At 44.1% G+C, this 21018-nt stretch overlaps 1 protein-coding gene across 2 annotated transcripts in view; it reads left to right on the forward strand.

Annotated features, from left to right (window-relative positions):
- The first annotated feature begins 462 nt into the window (after positions 1-462).
- The window catches only part of LOC132820938 (diamine acetyltransferase 1-like), a 39166-nt gene continuing 18610 nt past the window's right edge, over positions 463-21018 (forward strand). Inside the window, exon 1 of one of the 2 annotated variants that reach the window (XM_060833327.1) lies at positions 463-644. Coding sequence is in view for 1 of the 2 variants with exons in the window: in XM_060833325.1 (XP_060689308.1) it covers positions 658-723 (66 nt within the window). In the remaining variant the exon portion in view is untranslated. Of the gene's footprint in view, positions 724-21018 lie in introns of both variants that reach the window. The other variant, XM_060833325.1, reaches the window with a different exon arrangement.

Here is a 21018-nt window from a genome sequence, read left to right on the forward strand (position 1 = left end):
TCTTGCAAGGATGCCTGCCTTGAAGAAGCTTTCCTCCTCTCTCTACAAGAATCTCAGGGAGTCCCTCTCCCACTGCAACTCCCAGGTCATTTATGCTACTTTCTCCCCACCCCCACCCTCCTCTAGTTTATCTCTCCACCCTTCAGGCTCTCTGCCTTTATTCCTGATGAAGGGCTTTTGCCTGAAACGTCGAATTCGCTGCTCCTTGGATGCTGCCTGATCTGCTGTGCTCTTCCAGCACCACTGATCCCAGAAGCTGTACAGGAATGGTCAACCCTGAATTCTGTGAAATAGGACAACTGAATCCACAATTTCGCGTCTCTGCATCAGCCACACCTTGTCTTTTCCGAAGTGTCCGCGCTCAAAGGTTTCTGCAGCCTCTTAGTTTGTCCTCAAGTTCTGGGCTGGGAGGCGGAGACTTCCTTTGAGTGTTGGGAGGAGCCGAGTCTGCGGCAGATTTTATAAACAGCAGACTGGAGGAAAACGGGAGCTCACACTGGGAACGGAGTGTATAGTGCAATAACACGCTGATTTTCCCCCCCACGACACGAGGAGTGGTCCCAGGCTGACTAGTGAGACGCGGATGAGGAAAAGCCTGCTCCTACTTTACAGTTACCGCGCTCTCCAGAGAAAGGGCAAGAAAAGTAAGAGGCGAAAATGGCCAGTTACACTGTCCGACCAGCTACTCCCCGGGACTGCGCCGACATCCTCCGCCTCATCAGGGTGAGCTTCCCGTGTTGATCAGGACGAGTGCAATCCAAAAGGCGGCCTCTCGGCCCGTCCTGTCTGTGCTCGCTCTCTAAGCAGCAGTCGGCTTCCCCTCCATCCTTTTCCTCCCTCCGCCTCTGACCCTACAGTATTTTCTCCAGCTCGGAATGGTCTAAAGCTCTTTTGAAAACGTGGATTGAATTGGCCTCCAGCTCAAGTCATTGGAATCCCTTGCCTCCAGCTTACCCCCACTGGGGGAGGGGAGAGGAACCCTTGGCTTTCCCTCATGTGGTCTCGGCTCACCTTAACCAGGGAGACCCACTGAGTCTCTGCCATCCAATGAGATCATAGCTGATCCGATCGTCCCTGACTCCGTTTTCCTGATTTTGCCCTACATCCGTTGATTCCCTTGCTGATGGTAAATATCTGTCTCAAAGTTGAGTATACTTAATGATCCGGCCTTCTCTGGCAAAGCCTTTCACAGATTCACTAACCTTGAGAGAGAGAGAGAGAGAGAGGAAAATAAGTCTTCCTCATCAGTCTTAAATAAATTTCACCATTTGAGATCTTGACCTTTGTTCCTTGGTGCTGCCACTGAGTAGGTAGGGAGTGGGGAGAGCCGGAGGGAGGGAGGGAGCCACTAATGTCTCTGCAGCTGCTGTGCCAAGTCACCTAAGAATCTTATGTTTCAGTAGGATACCCACTCATTCTTCTAAACTCACTAGAACAATCCCAACCTACTCAACCTCCTCTCATAAGAAAATAACTGGAATCAACCCATTCTCCAAACTGCTTCCAATGCCAGTATATTCTTTCCTTGGATAAGGGACCCAAACTGTTCATGGCATTGCACCTAGTGTCTTTGGCAAGACTTAACTATTTTAACACTTGGAAGTAAGTGCTGGCAATTTATTTCCCTTTCCTATTACCTATAGATGCTCATGTTTTGTAATTCATTTCTCAGGACACCCAAATTTCTCTGTGTTCAGCTTTCTTTGGTCATTCACCATTTATGTAATATTCAGCTGTCTTCTTCTTCCTGCCAAAGTGCATAATCTTACATTTTCCTACATCATTATTATGCCTATTCAATCTGCTCTGACCCTCTGTAGACTCTGTATCATCATCACAACTTAACCTTCCAACCTAGTTTTGTCTCATCTGCAAACTTAGTGATATTCACTTCAGTCATCGAATCATCGATATATGTTGAAAATAATTATAGTCCCAGCACTAATCCCTGTGGTACTCCATTAGTGATAGGTTTCCATTCTGACAGAGTGTGGTGCTGGAAAAGCACAGTCGGACAGACGGCATCTGAGGTGCTGGAGAGTCGACGTTTTGGGATAAGCCCTTCACCAGGAATCCAGATTCCTGATGAAGGGCTTATGTTCGAAACGCCAACTGTACTGCTCCTCGAATGCGTCCTGACCGGCTGTGCTCTTCCAGCACCGCACTCTCTGATCTCAAGCATCTGCAGTCCTCACTTTCTCCTTTTTATTCTGACAATGCCTCCTTTATCGTAATTCTCAGTCTTCTGTTACTGAGCCAAGTATGTATCCATGGTAATAATCTACTCCAACAAACTCAAGCCTTTGTCAAGGTTCTGCATGATGTGGAAGTGCCAGAGTTGGATTGAGGTGGACAAAGTAGGAAGTCACACGACACTCTGTGATCATCCAGCTGGTTTATTTGAAATCTCGAGCTTTCATCGGTGACCTGATGAAGGTGCGTTACTCCGAAAGCTTGTTATTTCAAATAATCCTGTTGGAATATAACCTGGTTGAAAATGTGTTGCTGGTTAAAGCACAGCAGGTTAGGCAGCATCTCAGGAATAGGGAATTCGACGTTTGGAGCATAAGCCCTTCATCAGGAATGAGAGAGAGTAGCCAAGCAGGCTAAGATAAAAGGTAGGGAGGAGGGACTTGGGGGAGGGGCGATGGAGGTGGGATAGGTGGAAGGAGGTCAAGGTGAGGGTGATAGGCCGGAGTGGGGTGGGGTGGGGGCGGAGAGGTCAATAAGGAGATTGCAGGTTAGGAGGGCGGTGCTGAGTTGAGGGAACCGACTGAGACAAGGTGGGGGGAGGGGAAATGAGGAAACTGGAGAAATCTGAATTCATACCTTGTGGTTGGAGGGTTCCCAGGCGGAAGATGAGGCGCTCCTTCTCCAGCCGTCGTGTTGTTGTGTTCTGCCGGTGGAGGAGTCCAAGGACCTGCATGTCCTCAGTGGAGTGGGAGGGAGAGTTAAAGTGTTGAGCCACGGGGTGGTTGGGTTGGTTGGTCCGGGCGGCCCGGAGGTGTTCTCTGAAGCGTTCCGCAAGTAAGCGGCCTGTCTCACCAATATAGAGGAGGCCACATCGGGTGCAGCGGATGCAATAGATGATGTGTGTGGAGGTACAGGTGAACTTGTGGCGGATATGGAAGGATCCCTTGGGGCCTTGGAGGGAAGTGAGTGTGGAGGTGTGGGCGCAAGTTTTACATTTCCTGCGGTTGCAGGGAAAGGTGCCGGGGGTGGAGGTTGGGTTGGTAGGGGGTGTGGATCTGACGAGGGAGTCACGAAGGGCGTGGTCCTTGCGGAACGCTGATAGGGGAGGGGAGGGAAATATATCCTTGGTGGTGGGGTCCGTTTGGAGGTGGCGGAAATGACGGCGGATGATACATTGTATGCGGAGGTTGGTGGGGTGGTAGGTGAGAACCAGTGGGGTTCTGTCTTGGTGGCAGTTGGAGGAGCGGGGCTCAAGGGCGGAGGAGCGGGAAGTGGAGGAGATGCGGTGGAGGGCATCGTCGATCACGTCTGGGGGGAATCTGCGATCCTTGAAGAAGGAGGCCATCTGGGCTGTGCAGTGTTGGAACTGGTCCTCCTGGGAGCAGATGCGGCGGAGACGAAGGAATTGGGAATATGGGATGGAGTTTTTGCAGGGGGCAGGGTAGAGGAGGTGCACCTGCCTAAGGAACCGACTGATCCCACACGGACTCCGAACTACATTCCAACCAACAAAATTTGGACTTGCAAGGAATATAACCTGGTGTCATGTGACTTCTGACAATATTCTGCATGGTTGACTACATGGTTAGATTACATGGGATTCAGGGTGATCTTGCAAATCGGATACAAACTTTGGCTTAACAGCAGGAGTCAGAATGATGGTAAAGGATTGTTTTTCATACCAGAGAAAATTAAAAATCACACAACACCAGGTTATAGTCCAACAGGTATATTTGGACATACAAGCTTTCGGAGCACTGCACTTTCGTCAGGTAGTTATCCACTAGCTATCTGAAGAAGGAGCGGCACTCCGAAAGCTTCCAAATAAACCCCTGTTGGACTATAACCTGGTGTTGTGTGATTTTTAATTTTGTCCACCCCAGTCCAACACCGGCACCTCCACATCTTTTCATATTGGAGCTCTGTGACCAGCAGTGTTCCACAGGAATCAATGCTGGATCCATTTCTGTTTTTCATTTTTATAAATGATTTGAATGAGAATATGGAAGGCATGGTTAGTAAGTTTGCAAATGACAACAAAATTGGTGGTATAGTGGGCAGTGAAGAAAAGCAGTCTGAGAGACCTTGATCAATTGGGTCAATCCAATGAAGAATAGCAGATGAAATTTAATTTGGATAAATGCAAGGTATTGCATTTTGGTTTTATTAGAAAGGGCAGGATGTATATAATTAAAAGTAGGACCTGGGGTAGTGTTGTGGAATGGAAAGAGGTGCATGTAAATTATTCTTTGAAGTCTGTGTCACATATAGACAGGGTGATTAAAAAGGCGTTTGACAGGCTTGCCTTCATTGCTTAGTCCTTTCAGTGCAGGAGTTGGAAAGTCATGTTGAGGTTGTATGGACATTGGTAAGGCCTGTTCTGGAATATTGTGTCCAGTTCTGATCGCCCAGTTATAGGAAGAATATTATCACGCTGGACAGGGTCAGAAGAGATTTACCAGGATGTTGCTGGGACTGGAGGGTTCGAAGTTTTGGGAGAGGTTGGATTGGCTGGTCTTTTTTTCACTACAGTGTAGGAAGTTGAGGGGTGGCCTTATAGAAGTTTATAAAATTGTGAGGGGTATAGATAAGGCTGGTGTCTTTTTTCTAGGGTGGGGAATTTCAAGACTGGGGACATATTTTTAAGGCAAGAGGAAAAAAATGTTAAAAAGACATGAGGTTCGTGTGCGGAATGAATTTCCAGGGGATGTACAGATCAACATTTAAAAGACATTTCAATGAGTACACGAGGGTGGATATGAGCTGAAAATGTGTTGCTGGAAAAGCCCTTTTCCAGCAACACATTTTCAGCTCTGATCTCCAGCATCTGCAGTCCTCACTTTCTCCCAGAGGATGGATATGAGCCAAGCACAGGCAGATAGGACTAGGTTAGTTTGGGATTATGGTTGGACCAAAAGATCTGTTTCCGTGCTGTATGACTCTGATTGTATAACATCAGGGACTTGGATCTTAAGTGGCTAATGTGCAGTAACTTAATGAATGCCATTTGAAAATCCAAATATTTTACATCCATAGGTTCTCTTTTACCTACCCTTCTTGTTACCTCCTTAAAGAACTGTAATAAATTTGTCATGTATGATTTCCCCTTCATGAAGACATGCTGACTCTGCTTTATTGTAATTATGTATTGCTAAATGTTGGGTACTGTTACTTTTATTATAATACATCCGAACATTTACCCAATTGCAGTTGTTCAACTAACTGATGTATTGTTGGCTTTTTTTTTGCCTTCCTGCCTTTATGAATAAGGGTGTTACATTGACAATTTTCTAATCCTCTAGGACATTTCTGGAGTCTAAAATCTTGGAAAATGACGACCAGGGCATCTACGATCACTGCAGCTACTTCCTTTGAATACCTGGATACAGGACACTTATCAGCCTTTAGATCCATTAGTTTCTATTCTACTTTTTCTCAAGCGGGCAGCATCGTAGCTCAGTGGTTAGCACTGCTGCCTCACAGTGGCAGGGACCTGGGTTTGACTCCAGCCTCAGGCGACTGTCTGTGTAGAGTTTGCACATTCTCCACATGTCTGTGTGGGATTCCTCAAGGTGCTCCGGTTTCGTCCCACAGTCCAAAGGTGTGCAGGTTAGGTAAATTTGCAATGAGAAATTGCCCATTGTGTTCATGGATATGTAGGTTAGGTACATTAGTCAGGAGAAATGTAGAGTAATAGGGAAGTGGGTCTGGGTAGGATATTCTTCGGAGGGTCTGTGTGGACTTGTTGGGCCAAATGGGATTTTATGATTCTATACTAGCTATTGTATCTATCCTGCCCCCATCCCCACCCAGTGTTCCTTGATTGAGTATTTTTGAAAATAATGTTAGAGTCAGAGTCACAGAGATGTACAGCACGGAAACAGATCCTTTGGTCCAACCCGTCCATGCCGACCAGATATCCCAACCCAATCTAGTTCTACATGCCAGCACCCAGCTCATATCCCTCCAAACCCTTCCTATTCATATATCCATCCAAATGCCTTTTAAATGTTGCAATTGTACTAGCCTCTACCACTTCCTCTGGCAGCTCATTCCATACACGTACCACCCTCTATGTGAAAAAGTTGCTCTTAAGTCTCTTTTATATCTTTCCCCTCTCACACTAAACCTATGCCCTCTAGTTCTGGACTCCCCCCCCCCCCCCCCACACCAGGGAAAAGACTTTGTTGATTTATCCTATCCATACCCCTCATACTTATATAAACCTCTATAAGGTTATCCCTCATCCTCTGATGCTCCAGAGAAAACAGCCCCAGTGTGTTCAACCTCTCCCTATAGGAAGGAGACCAGAATTCCAACAGTGGCCGAACCAATGTCCTGTACAGCTGCAATATGACCTCCTAACTCCAGTCCCCAATACGCTGACCAAGAAAGGAAAGCATACCAAATGTCATCTTCACTATCCTATCTATTTGTCACTCTACTTTCGAGGACCTATGAACATGCACTCCAAGGTCTCTTTGTTCAGCAACACTCCGGAGGGCCTTACCATTAAGTGTATAAATCCTATTAGATTAGATTCCTTACAGTGTGGAAACAGGCCCTTTGGCCCAACCAGTCCACACTGACCCTCTGAAGAGTAACCCACTCAGAACCATTTCCCTCTGACTAATGCACCTAATACTACGGGCAATTTAGCATGGCCAATTCACCTGATCTGCACATCTTTGGACTGTGGGAGGAAACCGGAACACCCGGAGGAAACCCATGCAAACGCAGGGAGAATGTGCAAACTCCATACAGACGGTCGCCTCAGGTTGGAATAGAACCTGGGACCCTGGTGCTGTGAGGCAGCAGTGCTAACCACTGAGTCACCGTGTCGCCCTAAGATTTGTTTTTCCAAAATGCAGCACCTCGCATTTATCTAAATTAAACTGCATCTGCCACTCCTCAGCCCATTGGCCCATCTGATCAAGATCCCGTTGTAATCTGAGGTAACCTTCTTTGCTGTCCACTACACCTTCAATTTTGGTGTCATCTGCAAACTTACTAACGATACCTCTTAAGCTCACATCCAAATCATTTGTATAAATGACGAAAAGTAGTTGACCCAGCACCGATCCTTGTGGTCACAGGCCTCCAGTTTGAAAAACAACCCTCCACCACCACCCTCTGTCTCCCACCTTTGAGCCACTTCTATATGCAAATGGATAGTTCTTCCTGTATTCCATGAGATCTAACCTTGCTAACTTGTCAAATGCCTTACTGAAGTCCATAAAGATCATGTCTACCACTCTGCCCTCATCAATCCTCTTTGTTACTTTTTCAAAAAATTCAATCAGGTTTGTAAGACATGATATCCTAAGCACAAAGCTATGTTGACTATCCCGAATCAGTCATCGCCTTTCCAATATATCCAGGGAAGTTATTTGTACGGAACTGAGAAATAAGGAAGGAATGATCACCTTATTCGCAGTGTATTATAGACACCCTTAATAGTCAGAGGGAAAACAGGAAACAAATTTGTCAGGAGATTTCAGTTATCTGTAAAAATAATAGGGCAGTTATGGATGGGAATTTTAACTTTCCAAACATAGACTGGGACTGCCATAGTGTTAAGGGTTAAGATGGAGAGGAAATTGTTAAGTGTGTACAAGAAAATTTTTATGATTCAGTATGTGGATGTACCTACTAGAGAAGGTACAAAGTTTGAGCTACTCTTGGGAAATAAGGCAGGGCAGTGACTGAGGTGTCAGTGGGGGAGCACTTTGGGGCCAGCGACCATAATTATATTAGTTTTAAAGTAGTAATGGAAAAGGATAGACCAGATCTAAAAGTTGAAGTTCTAAATTGGACAAAGGCCAATTTTGAAGGTATTAGGCAAGAACTTTCAAAAGCTGATTGATGGCAGAAGTTTGCAGGTAAAGGAATGGCTGGAAAATGGGAAGCCTTCAGAAATGAGGTAATGAGAATCCAGAGACAATATATTCCTGTTAGGGTGAAAGGAAAGGCTGACAGGTATAGGGAAGGCAGGATGACTAAAGAAATTGAGGGTTTGGTTAAGAAATAGAAGGAGGCATATGTCAGGTATAGACAGGATAGATCGAGTGAATCCTTAGAGTATAAAGGCAGTAGGAGTATACTTAAGAGGGAAATCAGGAAGGCAAAAAGTGGACATGTATATAGCTTTGGCAAACAGAGTTAAGGAGAATCCAAAGGGTTTTCACAAATATACTAAGGGCAAAAGGCGCCCTATTCTCTCCCAATATACTTGGGAGAGAATAGGGCGCCTTAAAGATCAGCAAGGCGGCCTTTGTGTGGAGCTGCAGAAAATGGGAGAGATACTAAACAAGTATTTTGTATCAGTATTTACTGTGGAAAAAGATATGGAATATATAGAATGTGCGGAAATAAATGGTGACATTTTGAAAGCTGTCTATGTTACAGAGGAGGATGTGCTGAATGTCTTGAAATGCATAAAAGTGGATAAATTGCCAGGACCTGATCAGGTGTACCCTAGAACTCTGTGGGAAGCTGGAGAAGTGATTGCTGGGCCTCTTGCTGAGATATTTGCATCATCGATAGTCGCAGGTGAGGTGCCAAAAGACTGGAGGTTGGCTATTGTGGTGCCTCTGTTTAAGAAAGGTGGTAAGGACATGCCAAGGAACTATAGACTGGTGAGCCTGACGTCAGTGGTGGGCAAGTTGTTGGAGGGAATCCTGTGGGACAGTATGTACATGTATTTGGAAAGGCAAGGACTGATTAGGGATAGTCAACATGGCTTTGTGCGTGGGAAATCATGTCTCACAAACTTGATTGAGTTTTTTGATGAAATAACAAAGAGGATTGATGAGGGCAGGGTGGTAGTTATGATCTACATGGACTTCAGTAAGGCTTTGAGAAGGTTCCCCATGGGAGACTAGTTAGCAAGATTAGATCTCATGGAATACAGGGAAAACTAGCCATTTGGATATAGAACAGGCTCAAAGATAGAAGACAGAGGGTGGTGATGAAGGGTTGTTTTTCAGACTGGAGGCCTGTGAAGTGCCACAAGGATCAGTGCTGGGTCCACTACTATGCGTCATTTATATAAATGATTTGGATGTGAACATAGGTTGTATAGTTAGTAAGTTTGCAGCTGACACCAAAATTGGAGGTGTCATGGACAGCGAAGGAGGTTACCTCAGGTTATAACAGGATCTTGACCAGATGGGCTGAGAGGTGAATGATGGAGTTTAATTGAGAAAAATGTAAGGTGCTGCATTTTGGGAATGCAAATCTTAGCAGGACTTATACACTTGGGAGTGTTGCTGAACAAAGAGACCTTGGAGTGCAGGTTCATAGCTCCTTGAAAGTAGAGTCGCGGGTAGATAGGATAGTGAAGACGGCGTTTGGTATGAATTCCTTTATTGGTCAGAGTATTGAGTACAGGAGTTGGGAGGTCATGTTGCGGCTGTACAGGACATTGGTTAGGCCAAGTCTGGAATATTGTGTGCAATTCTGGTCTCCTTCCTATCAGAAAGATGTTGTGAAACTTGAAAGGGTTCAGAAAAGATTTACAAGGATGTTGCCAGAGTTGGAGGATTTGAGCTATAGGGAGAGACTGAACAGGCTGGGGCTGTTTTCCCTGGAGCGTTGGAGGCTGAGGTGTGACCTTATAGAGGTTCATATAAGTATATGGGGTATGGATAGGATAAATAGATAAAGTCTTTTCCCTGAGGTTGGGGAGTCCAGAACTAGAGGGCATAGGTTTAGAGTGAGAGGAGAAAGATATAAAAGAGACCTAAGGGGCAACTTTTTCACACAGAGGGTGGTACATGTATGGAATGAGCTGCTAGAGGAAGAGGTGGAGGCTGGTACAATTGCAACATTTAAAAGGCCTCTGGATGGGTGTATGAATAGGAAAGGTTTGGAGGGATATGGGCCGGGTGCTGGCAGGTGGGACTCGCTTGTGTTGGGATATCTGGTTGGCATGGACGAGTTGGACCAAAGGGTCTGTTTCAATGCTGTATATCTCTCTGGATGTCCCTCAGGATTCCCTCCAAAACTTGCCCACCACTGACATCAGGCTTACTGGTCTATAGTTCCCTGGCTTGTCCTTACCACCTTTCTTAAACAGTGGCACTACGTTAGCCAACTTTCAGTCTTCCGGCACCTCACCTGTGACTATCAGTGATACAAATATCTCAGCAAGGGGCCCAGCAATCACTTCCCTTGCTTTTCAAAGAGTACTCGGGTACACCTGATCAGGTCCTGCGGACTTATCCACTTGTATCTGTTTCAAGACATCCAGCACTTCCTCCTCTGTAATATGGGCACTTTTCAAGATGTCACCATCTATTTCCCTACATTCTATATCTTCCATGTCCTTTTCCAGAGTAAACACTGATACAAAATATTTGTTTTGTATCTTCCCTATCTCCTGCGGATCCACACGAAGGCCGTCTTTATGATCTTTAAGGCGCCCTATTCTTTCCCTTGTTATCCTTTTGTCCTTAATGTATTTGTAAACACCCTTTGGATTCTCCTTAATTCTATTTGCCAAAGCTATCTCATGTCCCCTTTTTACCCTCATGGTTTCCCTCTTAAGTATACTCCTACTGCCTTTACAGACTCCTCAGGATTCTTTCGATCTCTCCTGCCTGTACCTGACATATGCTTCCTTTTTTTTCTTTACCAAACCCTCAATTTCTTTAGTCACCCAGCATGAACTACAACTACCAGCCTTTCCTTTCACCCTGACAGGAATATACTGTCTCTGGATTCTCATTATCTCATTTCTGAAGGCTTCCCATTTTCCAGCTGCCCCTTTACCTGCGAACATCTGCCACCAATCAGCTTTTGAAAGTTCTTGCCTAATACCGTCAAATTGAGCCTTTCTCCAATTTAGCACTTCAACGCTTAGATCTGATCTATCCTTTTCCATCACTGTTTTAAAACTAGTAGAATTATGGTCGCTGGCCCCAATGTGCTCCCCTACTGACACCTCAGTTACCTGCCCTGCCTCATTTCCTAAGTGTAGGTCAAGTTTTGCACCTTCCCTAGTAGGTACATTCACATACTGAATCAGAAAATTTTCTTGTACACACAAAACAAATTCTTCTCCATCTAAACCATTAATAGTCCCAGTCTGGTTGGAAAGTTAAAATCCCCATTCATAACCACCCTATTGTTTTTACAGATGACTGAAATCTCCTGACAAATTTGTTTCTCGTTTACCCTCTGACTATTAGGGGGGGGTCTAAAATACATTCCCAATAAGGTGATCATCGCTTTCTTATTTCTCAGTTCCACCCAAATAACTTCCCTGGATGTATTTCCGGGAATATTTTCCCTCAGTACAGCTATAATGCTATCCCTTATCAAAAACACCACCCCCCTCCTCTCTTGCCTCCCTTTCTATCCTTCCTGTAGCATTTGTATCCTGGAACATTAAGCTGCCAGTCCTGCCCATCCCTGAACCACGTTTCCGTAATTGCTATGATATCCCAGTCCCATGTTCCTAACCATGCCCTGAGTTCATCTGCCTTCCCTGTCAGGCATCTTGCAGCAAAATAAATGCAGTTTAATTTATTAGTCCTACCTTGTTGTCTGCTTTAGCCCTGACTGTTTGACTCACTTCTTTTCCCAAATGTACCAGTCTCAGATTGATCTCTTTCCTCACTAACTCCTTGGGTCCCCCCACCACCTTACTGATTTAAGTCCTCCCAAGCAGCTCTAGCAAATCTCCCTGCTAGTATATTTGTTCCCTTCCAATTTAAATGCAATCCGTCCTTCTTGTACAGGTCACTTCTACCCCAGAAGAGATTCCAATGATCCAAAAATGTGAATGCTTCTCCCATACACCAGCTCCCCAGCCATGCATTCATCTGCTCTATCCTCCTATTCCTACCCTCACTAGCTCGTAGCACCGGGAGTAATCCAGATATTACCACTCTCAAGGACCTCCTTTTTAGTTTCCTGTCTAACTCTCTGTAATCTCCCTTCAGAATCTCAAACTTTTCCCTTCCTATATCGTTGGTTCCAATGTGGACAATGACCTCTTGCTGGCCCCTCTCCCCCTTGAGAACATTCTCTGAGACATCCTTGATCCTGGCACCAGAGAGACAACACACCATTCTGATATTTCGCCGCTGTCCACAGAAACATCTGTCTGTACCTCGGACTAGAGAGTCCCCAAATACAATCAATCTCTTTGAAGCCAACGTACCCCTCGTTCCAGTCTCGATACCAGAAACTTGGCTGTTTGTGCAACATTCCCCTAAGAATCCTTCACCCCCTACATTCTCCAATACTTGTTTGAAATGGGGATAGCCACAGAAGACTCCTGCACTACCTGCCTACCTCTCTTACCTTTCCTGGAGTAAACCCATCTATGTTACTGTATTTGAGACTTTCCCCCCTTCCTATAAGTGCCATCCATTACACCCCCTTGCTCTTGTAAATTCTTCATTGTCTCTGTCGCTCCAACCGATCCATTCAACCTGATAGGATTCCCAACCAACAGCATTTATTGCAGATATAATCCTAAACTCTCCCTAAACCCCCACATCCAACAAGAAGAGCATATCACTCTACTATGGACCATTTTTGCTTCTTCCAATCTGCAGACCCAGAAAACAGCACTGTCTTATTCCTCTACAAAACACTGCTCCAGGTTAACTTCATACTTATATTTTTAAGTTTAATCAAGAGACATATCTCAATAAAGCACAGAATCCAGAAAGAACCCATCCTACTCACTATTGCAGTCTTACAGCAAGGCTATGGGAGGGGGGGGGGAGGGTGGGGAGGGGGGGGGAGGGTGGGGAGGGTGGGGGACATGATGGCTCAGTGGTTAACACTGCTGCCTCACAGTGCTAGGGACCAAGGTTCGATTCCAACCTCGGGCGACTGTCTGTGTGGTGTTTACACATTCTCCCAGTGTCTGCGTGGGTTTCCTTCGGGGTGTTCTGGTTTCTTCTCACAGCCCAAGATGTGCAGGTTCGGTGATTTGACCATGCTAAATTGCCCATAGTTTTTAGGGATGTGTAGGTTAGTTGCATTAGTCAGGGATAAATGTGGGATGGTGAGGTGGGGTTGGGTGGGGGAGTGGATCTCGGTGGGTTGCTCTTCGGAGAGTTGGCGTGGACTTGTTGGGCTGAAGGGCCTGTTTCCACATTATAATTATAATTCTATACTTAAAACGATTCACTTATCTCTTTCTGTGCTTTGACCTCTCCCAAACAGGTTCCTCCAAGATCAGTTATGAATTTCACTGTTTGTTAATTTTCCTAGACTCACTCCGATATCCAGCGATACATGAATTCAACAGCAAAGGCACTAACTGTGCAGGTTCACTGCTTTGTCAGTTAGCAGTGTGGGGTTCTTTCTCTCTCTCTCTCTCTCTCTCTCTCTCTCTCTCTCCTGCACTGACCTGATCATGTGCTGCCTTTGTCTGTTCCTCTCCTTTTAAAAGTGCTGTTGTTTTGACTTTTTTTCTCTCCAAAGTTCCAAAACAATGCAACAGCATATAAAACAGTAATTGCTGTTTCTGGAATTCAAGGAAATCGTCTCCAACACCTAAAATACTTAAAAAAGGAGCAGCCTGTTATAGTCAGAAAGTTTTCCTGTCTTTCATGTTGGATTATCCAGAATCCTGCCTACTGTAAAGACTGCTATTTCCTGCTTCTCCACTATTATTTCTCCAGTCTTATTTTCAACGGCCCAATTTTCACTTAGCTTATTTTTCTTGTTAAAATGTTGAAGGAAGCTGTGCTATCTGTTTTGTATTACTTGCCATTTTGTCCTCAGGTTATTTTCTGCTCTTCTTGGGTCATCTTTTGTTGGTGTTTAAAACTTTCTCAATTCTCTGGTTTATCACGATATTTTTCCCACATGGTATGATTTCTTTCAATTTGATACTTTCCTTATTTGATTTGGTTTGTCAGTTTATCCACTACCTAGAATCCTTTTTCCCTCACTCAAATACACCTGCAGCGTGTCACGAGGATCTTTCAATCTTAGATCATTTAGTCAAACCTATCTCATTTATACCTCCCCAGATTGAAAAAAAATGCCTGAGTTTTGGTTGGAGTTACAACGTGTTGATCTTCAGAGGAAAAAAAACTCCTGAATAACCTCTATGAATTCTTTCTCATGGTTCCTTTGGCAATTTTATGTTAAATATGAAGATTACAGTCACCCATGATTCATGTACTGCCCTTTTGACATGCCCTCATTATTTTCCTACTGTTAGGAGGACCATATAGCAATATCATCTTCCCCCTTGTTATTTCTTACCTCCACACACATGTCTACTTCATACAATCGTAGATAATTTCTTGCATATCGTACTTATTCCATCCCATACTAATAAGGCTACCAAGCAACCTTTGCCCTCCTGCCTTTCCTTTTGAAAAGTTACAAACACCTGAATGTTTGATGCCCAACTTTGAGCTGCTTATAATCATGTCTCCTTAATGGCTATAATATTACACCCATCAATCTCTATTTGTGCCATTAATTCATTTATTTTTTTCTGAGTATTATATGCGTTTAAGTTGAGAGTCATTAATTTTGTCTTTTACCATCTTGTTTTCCCCCTTTTACTATGTATGCTATGATGTTTTAATGCTTAATCACTCAGTTCCTTCCTTTCTCACCCCGGGTGTCATTGTCAAAAATGTTTTCAGCATGCTGCCATAACTCTTTACTCTGTAAGTATAGTTCTGGTAAAAATTGATCTTTCCCAATACTGGTGCCAGTACTGGTGATTAAAACATATCTCTCCCCCACCAAAATTATTGACTTAATTTACTCTGTTAAAAATCTCACAACACCAGCAACTGACAGTGTGGAGTTTGCACGTTCTCCCCGTGTCTGCGTGGGTTTCCTCCGGGTGCTCTGGTTTTCTCCCACAGTCCAAAAATGTGCAGGTCAGGTGAATTGGCCATGCTACATTGCCCGTAGTGTTAGGGGCAGGGGTAAATGTAGGAGAATAGGTGGGTTACGCTTCAGCGGGTCCGTGTGGACTTGTTGAGCCAAAGGGCCTGTTTCCACACTGTAAGTAATCTAATCTAATCTAAAGTTTAATTGAAAGCACACTAGCTTTCGGAGCGCTGCTCCTTCATCAGGTAGTTGTGGAGGACACAATATAAGACACAGAATTTATAGCAAAAGTTTACAGTGTGATGTAACTGAAATTATACGTTGAAAAATACCTTGATTGTTTCTGGAGTCTTTCATCTGTTCGAATACCATGATAGTTTCATTTCTTTCAAGTGTAAATCACAAAATGTTTATTTAAAAGTTGCATTCTCAGGTTAACTGCAACAATTGGTGTTAGCTAGACAATATGTTGAGGGTGTTAGCCCCCTGTGTTCTCTGTCTGTGCCATCATGTTTAGACTGATTTTAATGTAAAAAGTGAGATAACAGAGTCTTACATAAATTCATGCAGTTTTTGAGCAAAGTACAATGTAACTCTAGGTACAAATTCACCCCACAAACATATATATGTGTGTGTGTGTGTGTGTGTGTGTGTGTGTGTGTGTGTGTGTGTGTGTGTGTGTGTGTGTGTGTGTGTGTGTGTGTGTGTATATATATATATAGTGCAATGGTGGTCAACTGTAGTGTGACATGAACCCAAGATCCCGGTTGAGGTCCTCCTTACAGGTACGGAACTTAGCTATCAGCCTCTGTTCATCCACTTTTTGCTGCTGCCTGTCCCGAAGTTCGCCTTGGAGGATGGTCACACAACCATTGAGTGACCATCCTCCAAGGCGGACTTCGGGACAGGCAGCAGCGAAAAGTGGCTGAGCAGAGGCTAATAGCTAAGTTCCATACCCATAGGGAGGACCTCAACCGGGACCTTGGGTTCATGTCACATTACAGGTGATCACCATTGCACTAAACAGACAGACACACTCCTATACACATACATGAACACACATATACACAGACATGCACACAGACACTCATAGACACCTTTACAGACACGCACACTCCCACACTCTCACATGCATCCTCTCAGAGACTTAGACCACTCTACACTCACGCACACATGTATACAGTCTCTCTCACAGACACTCACAACCCTCCAATCCAGACACACACACATACTTCTACAGACACACACACACTCACACATACACCCCCTCACAGATTTAAGACACTCTACACTCACATACACACACATATACACTCTCTCTTACCCTCCCATCCTCCTAACCCAGACAGACACACATACACAGACCCACATGCACGCATATATATATATATATATATATGTTTGTGGGGTGAATTTGTACTTGTAGAGTTACATTGTACTTTGCTCAAAAACTGCATGAATTTATGTAAGACTTCGTTATCTCACTTTTTAGATTAGAATCAGTCTGAACATTATGGCACAGACAGAGAACACAGGGGGCTAACACCTTCAACATATTGTCTAGCTAACACCAATTGTTGCAGTTAACTTTTATTTTAAAGTTGCATTCTCAGGTTTTGTGATTTACACATGAAAGAAGTGAAATTATCATGGTATTCAAACAGACGAAAGATTCCACAAACAATCAAGGTATTTCTCAATGTATAATTTCAGTTACATCACACTGTAAACTTTTGCTATAAATTCTGTGTCTTATATTGTGTCCTCCACAATCATCTGATGAAGGAGCATCGCTCCGAAAGCTAGTGCTTCCAATTAAACCTGTTGGACTATAACCTGGTGTTGTGTGATTTTTAACTTTGTACACCCCAGTCCAACACCACCATCTCCAAATCATAATTTACTCTGTGCCAGGTTTCCTGCAGCTGCTTCATTACCTTGGATGTTTTTTTCTTAATTTAGCTTCTAATCATCAGAAGCATCTGGGTGAACACCAATGTGATCAACAGCAACTGGATCCCTCCACTCCTCCTGCAAGTTTCCATCCAACCCTGAGGAGATTGCTAAACACTGACACCAGGCAGGCAACTTACTGCAGAGCTCATGCTCACAACTCCACAGAATAGTATCCATCCCCTAAATTATAATGTCCACTATTGCGTTTCTATTTCCTCCCACCTTTTGAATGGGTCCCTGCATTGTGGTGCCTTGATCAGTTTACTCAGCCTCCCAGTATTCCCCGCAGCTTGCAAGACCTAGTAACAATGAGATAATTGCTGGGACAGAGGCTCTTCAGGAGCCAGTTCCTGTACCTGCCTCACCTATAATCACATCCTGGTAAATTAGCTAATCTAAGGGTGTGACTACTTCCTGGACAAGAGTATTCATGTAAGATTCTTCCCCCCTCCCTGCCGTGGCACAATGTCTGCAGCTTAAACTCCAAACTCCGAACCAAATTTACACAAACTTACTGTAGCCGCAGTGACTGTGAATACCTTTCGTGTCCAGCCACCCCCACATGCTGCAACTCCAGAACATCACCCTGACCTGCTGTTTATACATTTATTTAAGCACTAAATCACACCATTATAGGTACTTTATAAAAATATTTTTAATTCACTAATCAATCCTGTACCGAAAAGCTATTTTTAAGAAAAAGGACAAAACTACAGACCTTAGTACAAACCGAATATGTTACTTTTGTTTTAAAGGACAGAAATACTCACCAATATTACACACTTGAAACTCTGATACGTTCAGATTCAGCACACCATACTAATTTGGCTACCTATATACTATTAAATCATAGCCACCTTGATTCAGTTCTTTCACTTCCTCTCAGTCCTGTTCACGTTTCTTTAATGCAGGCTAGAAGTGATCTAGTTTGTATCAATGGCACCATCCTCTATCTGTGTGCATTTCTATTGAATGGGTGGGGCTATGAAGGTACAACACATCACAGACAGTGTGTCCATACAGAGGTACTCCCAATGTTAGAAGCTGACAGACAGCAACAGAGGCTGTGGGAAGCTGGAGTAGACAGACAGCATCAGACAGAGAGGGGAGACATAGACAGGCAGCATCAAGAGATGTACAAGAGAAAGAGGCATTCCTCTGAAAACGGGATCTGTTGGAGAAAAGTCTGCTAGTTATGGAGTTAGTGAAGAGACAGCGACAGATTGGCAGGAACCTGGTGGGGTGTGAGGGAAGGAGATGGAGATACTTTTCCCCAATTCATTAACAGGCAGATCAAGAGAAATGAGGAGCAAATCCAGTGAAAGGAAGGAGGGAGGTTTCAGACAGTCAACTCAGGCTGCAGCTGAAAGAAGGAGACTATGCCGTGGAGAGGACTAAAGTAAAGACAAAGTATCAGACTTTCTGGTCAATGTTGAAGATATTTTATCCAATAGTCCCTACATTTTAAATTGCAAATATCCTGTATGCTGTTTTGTGTTTGAAGAAATTTGATTTCCAAAATATTTGTTCTCTTTGCACTTATTGTGTAAAGACAAAAGAGGTCTTCACCTTTTATTGTTTTTCATGACCTAAAGACATCTCAAAGTGCCTGACAGGAGTTCTGTTAACAAAGTTCTGAAGAAGAGTCCTATTGTTCTCAAAATTGTAACAGTTTCTGACTGCACGGATGTTGCCAGATCTGCTGAGTTTCTTCTGCACTTTATTTCTGGCCTCCGCTGTCTGCAGTACTTTTCTTTCACTTCTATGCTAAATCTGTACACCAGTAGATGAAATGTGGTGAACAGCATTGCTCATTAAGATGAACACTTAGCACATCCCTACCTTGTTCTAAAGTATCATATCCTCCAAATCACTTATGCATGTCACAACCAATAGTGGTCCCGGCACGGATCCCTGTGGGACACCACTGGTCACGGGTCTCCATTTTGAGAAACTCCCTTCCATTACTACTCACTGTCTCTTGTTGCCCAGCCAGTTCTCTATCCATCTAGCTAGAATACCCTGGACCCCATGCGACTTCACTGTCTTCATCAGCCAACTATGAGGAACTTTATCAAACATCTTACTGAAGTCAATGTATTTGACCTCTTCATCCCTTCCCTCATCAACCAAGTTTGTCACCTCTTCAAAGAATTCTATTAGGTTTGTAAGACATGACCTTCCCTTCACATAACCTTGCTGCCTATCACTGATAAGCCCATTTTCTTCCAAAAGGTATATATCTTATTCCTTAGTACCTTCTTCAGTAGCTTCGTATCACTGTCAGGCTCACAGATCTATAGTTACCTGGATTATCGCTGCTACTCTTCTTAAACAAGGGGACAACATTAGCAATTCTCCAGTCCTCTGGGACCTCTCCCGTGTTCAAGGATGCTGCAAAGATGTCTGTTAAAGCCCCAACTATTTCCTCTCTTGGTTCCTTCAGTAACCTGGGATAGATCCCACCCGAACCTGGGGACTTGTCCACCTTAATACCTTTTAGAATACACAACACCTCCTTGCTCCTTATGCCAACTTGACCTGGAGTAATCAAAGATCTATCCCTCACCCCAACATCCGCCATGTCCCTCTCCTCGGTGGATACTGATGCAAAGTATTCATTAAGAATCTCTCCTATTTCTCTGACTCTATGCATATCTTTCCTCCTTTGTCTTTGAATGGGCCAATCTTTTCCCTATTTACCCTCTTGATCCTTATATATGATAAAAGGCTTTGGGGGTTTCCATAACCCTGCTCGCTAAGGATATCTCAAGGCCCATTTTTGCCCTCTTAATTTCTCATTTCAGATTGGTCCTACATTCCTGATGTTCTTCCAAGGCTTCATCTGTCTTCAGTCACTTAGAACTTATATGCGCATCCTTTTTCGTCTTAGCTAGTCTTACAATTTCACCTGTCATCCATGGTTCTCTAATCTTGCCATTTCTATCCTTCATTTTCACAGGAACATATCTCTCCTGCACTCTAATCAACCTCTCTTTAAAAGCCTCCCACATATCGAATGTGAATTTACCTTCAAACAGCTGTTCCCAATCTACATTCCCCAGCTCCTTCCAAATTTTGGTACAGTTGGCCTTCCCCATCCCCCCTCCCCCAATTTAGCACTCTTCCTTCAGGACTACTCTCATCTTTGTCCATGAGTATTCTAAAATTTATGGAACTGTGATCTCTAATCCCCGGCTGAAACTTCAACCACCTGGCTGGGCCCATTCCCCAACACCAGGTCCAGTATGGCCCCTTCCCAAGTTGGACTACTTACGTACTGCTCTAGAAAACCCTCCTGGATGCTCCTTACAAATTCTGCTCCATCCAGGCATTTAAAACTAAGTGAATCCCAGTCATTGTTGGGAAAATTAAAATCTCCTATCACCATCATCCTGTTGCTCCTACATCTTTCCCTAATCTGTTTACATAACCGCACCCTTCCTATTTCTGAGCTCTGCCCATATTGCCTCACTGTTCAAGTCCTCCATAGTGCCCTCCTTCAGCACAGCTGTGATACCCTCCCTGACCAGTATTGCAACTCCTCCACCCCTTTGACCTCCCTCTCTATCCCACCTGAAGCATCTATACCCTGGAATGTTTAGTTGCCAATCATGCCCTTCTCTCAACCAAGTCTCAGTAGTAGTAATAACATCATACTCCCAGGTACTAATCCAAGCCCTAAGTTCATCTGCCTTACCAACTATACTTCTTACATTAAAACAATGCACCTCAGACCACCAGTCCCTCAGCATTCATCCTCTGCCTCCTGCCTACTCTTCCCCTTAGTTACACTGACTTCATTATCTTGTTCCTTACAGGCTTTAGTTACTCACTCCTTTCTGTCCACTAACCTCCTCATTTGGTTCCCATCCCCCTGCCACATTCGTTTAAACCCTCCCCATCAGCGTTAGCAAAAGCACCCCCAAGAACATTGGTCCCAGGTGTAGACCATCCAATTTGTAATAGTCCCACACCCCCGGAACCGGTCCCAATGTCCCAAAATATCTGATATCATGCCTCTGAGGTCCTACTTTT

Source organism: Hemiscyllium ocellatum, chromosome 12 (assembly GCF_020745735.1).
Source record: "Hemiscyllium ocellatum isolate sHemOce1 chromosome 12, sHemOce1.pat.X.cur, whole genome shotgun sequence".
Taxonomy (NCBI): Eukaryota; Metazoa; Chordata; class Chondrichthyes; order Orectolobiformes; family Hemiscylliidae; genus Hemiscyllium; species Hemiscyllium ocellatum.